The 9,920-nt window shown below is 33.7% G+C and overlaps 1 protein-coding gene across 1 annotated transcript; it reads right to left on the reverse strand.

Annotated features, from left to right (window-relative positions):
• Positions 1-347: 347 nt before the first annotated feature.
• Positions 348-3,608, reverse strand: snsl (snustorr snarlik). Its single transcript, XM_020946584.2, has 4 exons — positions 3,465-3,608; positions 2,607-2,734; positions 1,279-1,365; positions 348-1,218 (listed from the first exon to the last, which is right to left on the reverse strand). The coding sequence occupies exons 2-4, from the start codon at positions 2,677-2,679 to the stop codon at positions 605-607; spliced, it is 774 nt and encodes a 257-aa protein (XP_020802243.1). The 5' UTR covers positions 2,680-2,734; positions 3,465-3,608; the 3' UTR covers positions 348-604.
• Positions 3,609-9,920: the final 6,312 nt, after the last annotated feature.

Consider the following 9,920-nt stretch of genomic DNA (forward strand, 5'->3'; position numbering starts at 1 on the left):
CTTTTTCTGAATAAATATTCATTAATTCATGAAAAGAACTTAAAGATAAGTATTAAAGGGTTTTAAGCAGAGTCCACAAAAATTACGTATACGCAGTGGTGCAATTAGAATTTAAATATTTAAAATAAAATACTATATAACTGCCAACAAGAACTATATACAATATTTAACTTTATCTGTTCATTAATTTATATTGGTAAGAGTGTAGATTGGGGTTTTGTTGTGCTATGGTGTTTTAGTGATGATAATGGTGATATAATTATTTGACGTTGATAAAATTTAAAACATTTATAAAACCCTAAACTGTAATCCAATAACATGTTTTAAATTTAAAAAACAAACGGATGTTGTGTAAATGTAAACCAATTTTATTTTACAAACAACTTTTTTACATGTATCAGGTAATTACCAACTTTATTTCCTGCTCTTTTCATTGCCTACTTTTCGGCTGTCGCAACTAAAAGATTTCTTAACTTAAGTTTAGTTTTTATTTACAGAAAACGTAGCTAAGCCATGCTACACACAGATTTGCTAAGCACCCATACACACACACTCTAGTGTGTATATTTAGTGATTAATTAATAACTAGAGTTAGTTGCACAACCTAAGTATCCTCCAGACTGACATCCATTAGCTCCCTGGTAATCTCACTTGGACTCTTCACTGGCTCAGAATTGATGCTGCTCAACGTGTTGGTGTCCTGGCTGAGAGCAGGAGGCGGCAGCTTAAAGCCCAGGTTAAGGGAGCCTCCAGTGAAGGTAGGAGCAGGAGCAGGAGCTGGAGTAGAAGGAGGAGCAGTGGTGGTGCTGGTACTGCTGGTGGCCATCTTGTAGAGCAACTGCAGCTGCTGCATGGCGCTGGCGGGATCTTGCAGCTGCGGCGTTGGACTTTCTTTTACCGGACGACTCTTGGCCTTATCCTTCGGCCTCTGCGGCTTTTGCGGTTTCATGCCATTGGACCAGGTCTCCAGCCAGCTGGCCGCATTCCTTTCCGTGGAGGTCATTAACATCTCGGCCTCCTTTTTCACCTGCTGGCGGTAGAGCTGTCGCAGCAGGGCCTTCTGATCGCTGGAGCTCACCTGGCGCTTATTGAACGACTGATCATCCTGGCTGGGCTCACCAATGGGTCGGGTCTCCTTCTGGGGACCCAGTTCCACCATCACCTGGAAGTCGGCATGCTCCCCCAAGCGAAAGCCAAAGCCCAAGCGGGAATCCGTTCCTGTGTTACGAGATCAAGATCTCATTAATCACCCAAGGAGAGAAAGGAAAGTAGGCTCACCCTTCTTGATCGGCGGTATGTTGGAGTAAACTATGGACAGTATGGAGGGCAGTTCCCTTGGCACAATGAAAGTGGATACATCTTGGGCTGTAAGTATATACAGAGATATTTAATTGATTTTATCTGTCGAGCCCCTTTGCCGCAGCACTTATGTAAATTTTATTTTGCTTTTTTTTACGGCCAGTGATTTTTAGGTCGCCTTATGTAACCGCGTTTATGGTCTTGGATTTTGGTCTTATGAATTCAGAGATGAGCAACAAAGCGAATGCTTCAGGTTTTTACGGGTCTTGGATTTGTCGTTTCACTTTGAAGGTCAGTATAAATTCGGGGAGTTCCAAGAAAAAAGTTGGGTTTTATTAATAGAATAATATTAGATTAAGGTAATAAATTATAAGCAAGTCCCTTAAGAAAATATGCTATGTATCTTCGAAACAATGATTTGAGATTTTCTTTTCTTTCTTATTAATGATGCGCATGATGATGTTCCGCAAAATCTTAATTGTTAGCTTATTATAAATAAATAAGCAACTGCTACCTTTTTAACCCAATAAAAACTAAAAAAAATCGAAGTTAAAAAATAACTATTCTCTATGGTAAGTCATGGCTGTTCATAAGACTTTAAACCAAATAATTAATGTGTCTGGAGTTTAGCTCCATAAATTTTGTGAGCTGTGATAAAATCATATTAAATTAACTAATAGATTTGCTCTTTGTGCTTTGATCTTTAAACAAGTAATTTAATCTAGAACTATTAAGCAACTGTACTCATAAAACCAAAACCTTACCATATTTGAACTGGAAACTGATGGCAATGAGAATTACACAAACAAAAATTAGAAGAATATAAATATAATTAAGTGTGCTTTATAAAAATTTTAATTTAATCTTTATATGATAATAATTTGATGTTTTAAATAGTGAATTCTTTTTTAAAATAAATTATTTTGATTATTATTAGTGATAAACTTCTCACTCTATATTATTAAAGTTAAAATTCCGAAATGCATAAAGCTCACATTTAACTTTCTGCTTCTATAATATTACAAATATATTTATTATCTTTATCTAATCCTAATATAATATCCAATTAACCTTAATTTAATGCTCAATATTTCTTTCTGTGCATAGACTTGTCCCCAGACCAAACAACATCGACGGCGATCCGTCGACCTTGACACAAAGACCGGCAACAAGTTGGGGCTCGGAACTCGCTGACTCTGGGTGGCAGAGTTAGAGTTTGGCCAAAGTACACCAGATGAAGCCACTCGAGATCGCGAGGACCGACTACTCGTATGTGGTTGGACCGGATTTCTTCAGTATTAACTTACTGCAGAGCAGGCCAAGCAGCAGCAGCGGCAGCCAGAGGCTAGCGAAGCCCCATTGTTTTGGCCAAGACATCATGGCCAGTCTGCAGCATTTATGTGGGGATGAGGGTTGAGGGAGTCGCCACAACAAACTGCAATTACACACACGGACAGCATCGATTACTTCATAGTTATAACAGATATATATTGGTAAGAAAAATATTGCAGAATTTCACAAGCACCAAAAAGCCAAGTTTGCGCAACACTCAGAAACCAGACTGGCAACTTGAGGTTGGTCAGTTGCCGCTTGAAAAGCGGCTAACAGGTGCGTCATTTGGACAAATATTTGAAATATTTTGTTGCCAAGTTTTTCGTTTTAGCCGCTTTTGTTTACGCGATTTCGATTCCGATGCGATATGCAAACACACACAAGGCACACACACTCACTCACTCAACCACCAACAGAAAAAAAACGTTGGGTTTGGAAATCACTCTCACTTTTGTTCAATGAGGTTTTGTCTTGTTGTTGGGTTTTTTATTTTGTTTTTGTTTTCGGGTTTTTTCTTCTTTATTTATTTATATTTGTGCCTTGGCTTTAACTGCGTTTTTTTCACTTTGGCCTTGTCTCGTTTAGGCTTTGATTGATTTCTGTCTTCTTTCGGCTTGGAAGTTCATATTTTTTGTGGCTGTAAAGTTTGCATTTACACGCTAACTGACCGAAATTGCTGTTAATAACCTGAGCAAACATCGCGCAGAAATTTTCGTATCGCATAAAAATGAAAGTTAGTTGACTCCAAAACGGTCTCTTGCTATTTTCGGCAAAGTAATGTAGCCAAAGCCCGGCCAACACATCGCACATACGAATGGTGTAATTAAACTAACGTATTTTTTGGTTCAATTCACTGCAATTCGGCGATGAGTTTGAGTTCCCTTCTCGACGAGACAATTGACAATCCAAAAACCGACTGCGGACAACTGGTCCGCTGCGCGTCTGCACGGCAACTGAGCCAAAATCGAGAGTGTGTGGCTTTCGGCTGTGCAACACGCGCTTAAAATTTCGAGGGAGTTGGCGCTCTCCGAGGGAGCTGTGGCTTTACACAGGCAGAAAAATGTATAATTTGTAAAGTTTATTATGCTCTTTAAGATTTAGCAAGAAAGGAAGCTATTTTCGGGCGACTCTTTGGAGAAGGAAATTGGATCAAATAAAAATAAAATTGATATTTATATGTTTATTCATGATTTATTATATAAAATCCATAAAAGTTAATACAAATTATTCAAGGTAGCTTTAAAATATATAAAAAGTATATTTATTTCCAATACTTTTCTCTCACTGTACCGTAAATCACGTAACGTTGCGCGGTAGCTGCGCATGCGCATGCCTCGCCGCTCTCAGTTTCATTGAAACTTGGCTTAAAAATGCGGCTGAAACTGAGTCTGAAACTGAAGTTGAAACTGAAACTGAGACCGGCTGTTGCTGTCTGCTCCATTAACGTCATCTCCGCCTCAAATTGGCGCACTTGGCCTGGGCCTGGGTCTTGCCTTCTGGGGTTTCTGTCATTTTTTTGCTGTTGTCATTTCTTTACTTTATTTATTTTTGGCACATTTTTGTGGCATTGTGAAAGGTTGCTTCAGGGCTTACATTTTTTTTGCCAGATAAAATATGGGAAAGATAAATTAAGTTTTGGAGGCGGCACTTGTACGGATTTCATTAAGTTTACTGACGCCTACATACAATGGGGATTATGGTTAAAGAGAGTTATTAAAAACAAATGTTCATTAAAAGTTGTTTTGACAATAAAATAATGTTAAAGTTGCTAATGGCTTCTATAATATTTTCGATCTGAACCTTAAGGCTTTGCCTTGAGTAAAAACTCAAGCTTAAACTATTATTGATTGGACTTTAAGCTGAAGTTAACAAATTGCCAACTTCTCAGGTTCATTGCACCCTGTAATTACCTTAGGTTTACTGCCTAGTTTGTCGTACGCCCTAACTTTTACTGCCAAGTGAACCCAGACGTTGTATATATTATATCGTAATATATATATTTCCATATCTTGTACATATTTTGCATAACCTAAGGCAGACTGACTAGCTCACCACGCCCCCCTTTAACGATAGCCAGTCTAATTAACTAAGACATGTGTACGTACATTTTGTTTAATTGCCCAAGCATAAAAATACCAAACACGCAGACAGGCTAAGAAAAGTGTTTATGTAATAGGCGTTGCCTGCCACACATGGGAATACACTGAAAAAATAATTGGAAGCTTAAAAAAAAACAGAATGAAGAAAATGCATGTAAAGTATTGAAAAACACCACGTATAAGTTAATACTGAGCCATAAGTTTCATTTTTCTAATTTATACTTAAGATTAATATTAAAAATTAATTTTTTGAACATGTTTCTTGAATTTAACACTTAAATCTTTAGTGCAACAGCTCGCTTTTTATTGTTTAAAAACTAAACAAAAAAGAATGGGTCAATGCATGATGTGCAAATAAATTGTGAAACTGCATCTGCATAATTGCCAATTGCAATTAATTTTCTTGGCTCAACTTGTTTGTGGCAATTGTTTGCTTTGCAATTGTAAAAAGGCTGCGAAAAGTCAAGAAAATTAACTACCAAAAGGGGAAAAAGGTATTGACAAATTGGTAAAGCCGTCAATAGTTAAATGACTGATTAGGTTTTTTGCATTTGCAATTGTTTTTTAAAAAGTTATTTGTTGCATACACTGAGGCGCAGTGGAAAAAGGATTTATTTAAAAATGTTAAAACTTATTTTAATAAAATAAAATCCAATGCTAACTAAACAAAAGCATTGAATGCATTAGTAATAATAAAAGATTAAAAGAGTGAAATTTCCAATGAAAAAGTACTAATGCTTTTGGGCTGTCGTAAAATAATTTAAAACTAACATTACGTGATAAAACATGCTTTTTGGCTGCTAAATTATAATGTTAACATAAAAATTAAATTTAAAAAATGGGTTAACATAGCCAAAAATGCATTAATTTCAATTCGGAAACCTTTCCTATGCTGTTTTTTACCAGGGCAATAAAACTGCATACTCAGTTTAAAATGTTAAAAAATTAAGATTTGTGTCGATTTTTGGCAATTTTAATGATGTAACCCCTTATCATTTTTTGCAAAAATCGAGAAAATTTTCAAATTTTTTTTTTCAACCGGAGAAAGATGGATCGATTCAGCTGCTGATGCTGATCAAGAATATATATGATTTATGGGGTCGGAAATGACTCCTTCACAGTTTTACAAGCTTCTGACTAAACTTAGAATACCATTTTTTGGTCGAAATTTATCTATACTTTATGTGCCAATTTCGTCTATAAACCAAATTTTAAAAAATTCGTAGCTAAGTCAAAAATTTACTAAACTTATTTCGGAAACCTTTCTTATGTTAGTTTTTATTCTGGCGACAAAACTGCATACTCAGTTTTTTCGGGAAACAGTCCTTCACATTTCTAGAAGCTTCAGACTAAACTTAGAATACCATTCTATGAGTCGATATTTATCCATATTTTATGTGACAATTTTGTCTATAAATCAAATTTTAAAATTTCATAACTTGGCCAAAAATGCATTAATTTTAATTCGGAAACCTTCCTTATGTTAGTTTTTATTCTGGCGACAAAACTGCATACTCAATTTTTTCGGGAAACAGTCCTTCACATTTCTAGAAGCTTCAGACTAAACTTAGAGTACCATTCTATGAGTCGATATTTATCCATATTTTATGTGACAATTTTGTCTATAAATCAAATTTTAAAAATTTCATAACTTGGCCAAAAATGCATTAATTTCAATTCGGAAACCTTTCCTATGCTGTTTTTTACCAGGGCAATAAAACTGCATACTCAGTTTAAAATGTTAAAAAATTAAGATTTGTGTCGATTTTTGGCAATTTTAATGATGTAACCCCTTATAATTTTTTGCAAAAATCGAGAAAATTTTCAAATTTTTTTTTTCAACCGGAGAAAGATGGATCGATTCAGCTGCTGATGCTGATCAAGAATATATATGATTTATGGGGTCGGAAATGACTCCTTCACAGTTTTACAAGCTTCTGACTAAACTTAGAATACCATTTTTTGGTCGAAATTTATCTATACTTTATGTGCCAATTTCGTCTATAAACCAAATTTTAAAAAATTCGTAGCTAAGTCAAAAATTTACTAAACTTATTTCGGAAACCTTTCTTATGTTAGTTTTTATTCTGGCGACAAAACTGCATACTCAGTTTTTTCGGGAAACAGTCCTTCACATTTCTAGAAGCTTCAGACTAAACTTAGAGTACCATTCTATGAGTCGATATTTATCCATATTTTATGTGACAATTTTGTCTATAAATAAAATTTGCAAAATTTCATAACTTGGCCAAAAATGCATTAATTTTAATTCGGAAACCTTCCTTATGTTAGTTTTTATTCTGGCGACAAAACTGCATACTCAATTTTTTCGGGAAACAGTCCTTCACATTTCTAGAAGCTTCAGACTAAACTTAGAGTACCATTCTATGAGTCGATATTTATCCATATTTTATGTGACAATTTTGTCTATAAATCAAATTTTAAAAATTTCATAACTTGGCCAAAAATGCATTAATTTTAATTCGGAAACCTTCCTTATGTTAGTTTTTATTCTGGCGACAAAACTGCATACTCAGTTTTTTCGGGAAACAGTCCTTCACATTTCTAGAAGCTTCAGACTAAACTTAGAGTACCATTCTATGAGTCGATATTTATCCATATTTTATGTGACAATTTTGTCTATAAATCAAATTTTAAAAATTTCATAACTTGGCCAAAAATGCATTAATTTCAATTCGGAAACCTTTCCTATGCTGTTTTTTACCAGGGCAATAAAACTGCATACTCAGTTTAAAATGTTAAAAAATTAAGATTTGTGTCGATTTTTGGCAATTTTAATGATGTAACCCCTTATAATTTTTTGCAAAAATCGAGAAAATTTTCAAATTTTTTTTTTCAACCGGAGAAAGATGGATCGATTCAGCTGCTGATGCTGATCAAGAATATATATGATTAATGGGGTCGGAAATGACTCCTTCACAGTTTTACAAGCTTCTGACTAAACTTAGAATACCATTTTTTGGTCGAAATTTATCTATACTTTATGTGCCAATTTCGTCTATAAACCAAATTTTAAAAAATTCGTAGCTAAGTCAAAAATTTACTAAACTTAATTCGGAAACCTTTCTTATGTTAGTTTTTATTCTGGCGACAAAACTGCATACTCAGTTTTTTCGGGAAACAGTCCTTCACATTTCTAGAAGCTTCAGACTAAACTTAGAGTACCATTCTATGAGTCGATATTTATCCATATTTTATGTGACAATTTTGTCTATAAATCAAATTTTAAAAATTTCATAACTTGGCCAAAAATGCATTAATTTTAATTCGGAAACCTTCCTTATGTTAGTTTTTATTCTGGCGACAAAACTGCATACTCAATTTTTTCGGGAAACAGTCCTTCACATTTCTAGAAGCTTCAGACTAAACTTAGAGTACCATTCTATGAGTCGATATTTATCCATATTTTATGTGACAATTTTGTCTATAAATCAAATTTTAAAAATTTCATAACTTGGCCAAAAATACTCAGTTTTTTTCGGGAAACAGTCCTTCACATTTCTAGAAGCTTCAGACTAAACTTAGAGTACCATTCTATGAGTCGATATTTATCCATATTTTATGTGACAATTTTGTCTATAAATCAAATTTTAAAAATTTCATAACTTGGCCAAAAATGCATTAATTTTAATTCGGAAACCTTCCTTATGTTAGTTTTTATTCTGGCGACAAAACTGCATACTCAATTTTTTCGGGAAACAGTCCTTCACATTTCTAGAAGCTTCAGACTAAACTTAGAGTACCATTCTATGAGTCGATATTTATCCATATTTTATGTGACAATTTTGTCTATAAATCAAATTTTAAAAATTTCATAACTTGGCCAAAAATACTCAGTTTTTTTCGGGAAACAGTCCTTCACATTTCTAGAAGCTTCAGACTAAACTTAGAGTACCATTCTATGAGTCGATATTTATCCATATTTTATGTGACAATTTTGTCTATAAATCAAATTTTAAAAATTTCATAACTTGGCCAAAAATGCATTAATTTCAATTCGGAAACCTTTCCTATGCTGTTTTTTACCAGGGCAATAAAACTGCATACTCAGTTTAAAATGTTAAAAAATTAAGATTTGTGTCGATTTTTGGCAATTTTAATGATGTAACCCCTTATCATTTTTTGCAAAAATCGAGAAAATTTTCAAATTTTTTTTTTCAGCCGGAGAAAGATGGATTGATTCAGCTGCTGATGCTGATCAAGAATATATATGATTTATGGGGTCGGAAATGACTCCTTCACAGTTTTACAAGCTTCTGACTAAACTTAGAATACCATTTTTTGGTCGAAATTTATCTATACTTTATGTGCCAATTTCGTCTATAAACCAAATTTTTAAAAATTCGTAGCTAAGTCACTACTAAACTTAATTCGGAAACCTTTCTTATGTTCGTTTTTATTCTGGCGACAAAACTGCATACTCAGTTTTTTCGGGAAACAGTCCTTCACATTTCTAGAAGCTTCAGACTAAACTTAGAGTACCATTCTATGAGTCGATATTTATCCATATTTTATGTGACAATTTTGTCTATAAATCAAATTTTTAAAATTTCATAACTTGGCCAAAAATGCATTAATTTTAATTCGGAAACCTTCCTTATGTTAGTTTTTATTCTGGCGACAAAACTGCATACTCAGTTTTTTCGGGAAACAGTCCTTCACATTTCTAGAAGCTTCAGACTAAACTTAGAGTACCATTCTATGAGTCGATATTTATCCATATTTTATGTGACAATTTTGTCTATAAATCAAATTTTAAAAATTTCATAACTTGGCCAAAAATACTCAGTTTTTTTCGGGAAACAGTCCTTCACATTTCTAGAAGCTTCAGACTAAACTTAGAGTACCATTCTATGAGTCGATATTTATCCATATTTTATGTGACAATTTTGTCTATAAATCAAATTTTAAAAATTTCATAACTTGGCCAAAAATGCATTAATTTCAATTCGGAAACCTTTCCTATGCTGTTTTTTACCAGGGCAATAAAACTGCATACTCAGTTTAAAATGTTAAAAAATTAAGATTTGTGTCGATTTTTGGCAATTTTAATGATGTAACCCCTTATCATTTTTTGCAAAAATCGAGAAAATTTTCAAATTTTTTTTTTCAGCCGGAGAAAGATGGATTGATTCAGCTGCTGATGCTGATCAAGAATATATATGATTT

The sequence above is a fragment of the Drosophila serrata genome, unplaced genomic scaffold, assembly GCF_035046125.1.
Source record: "Drosophila serrata isolate PLE 108 unplaced genomic scaffold, ASM3504612v1 contig_240, whole genome shotgun sequence".
Taxonomy (NCBI): Eukaryota; Metazoa; Arthropoda; class Insecta; order Diptera; family Drosophilidae; genus Drosophila; species Drosophila serrata.

Bases quoted from the DNA above. Each gene is read 5' to 3' on its own strand.
- snsl (XM_020946584.2), bottom strand. From the start codon at position 2,679: ATGATGTCTTGGCCAAAACAATGGGGCTTCGCTAGCCTCTGGCTGCCG. The intron at 1,366-2,606 runs GTAAGTTAATAC...ATATACTTACAG, and splicing joins GCTGCTTGGCCTGCTCTGCA to CCCAAGATGTATCCACTTTC. The intron at 1,219-1,278 runs GTGAGCCTACTT...CTCGTAACACAG, and splicing joins CATACCGCCGATCAAGAAGG to GAACGGATTCCCGCTTGGGC.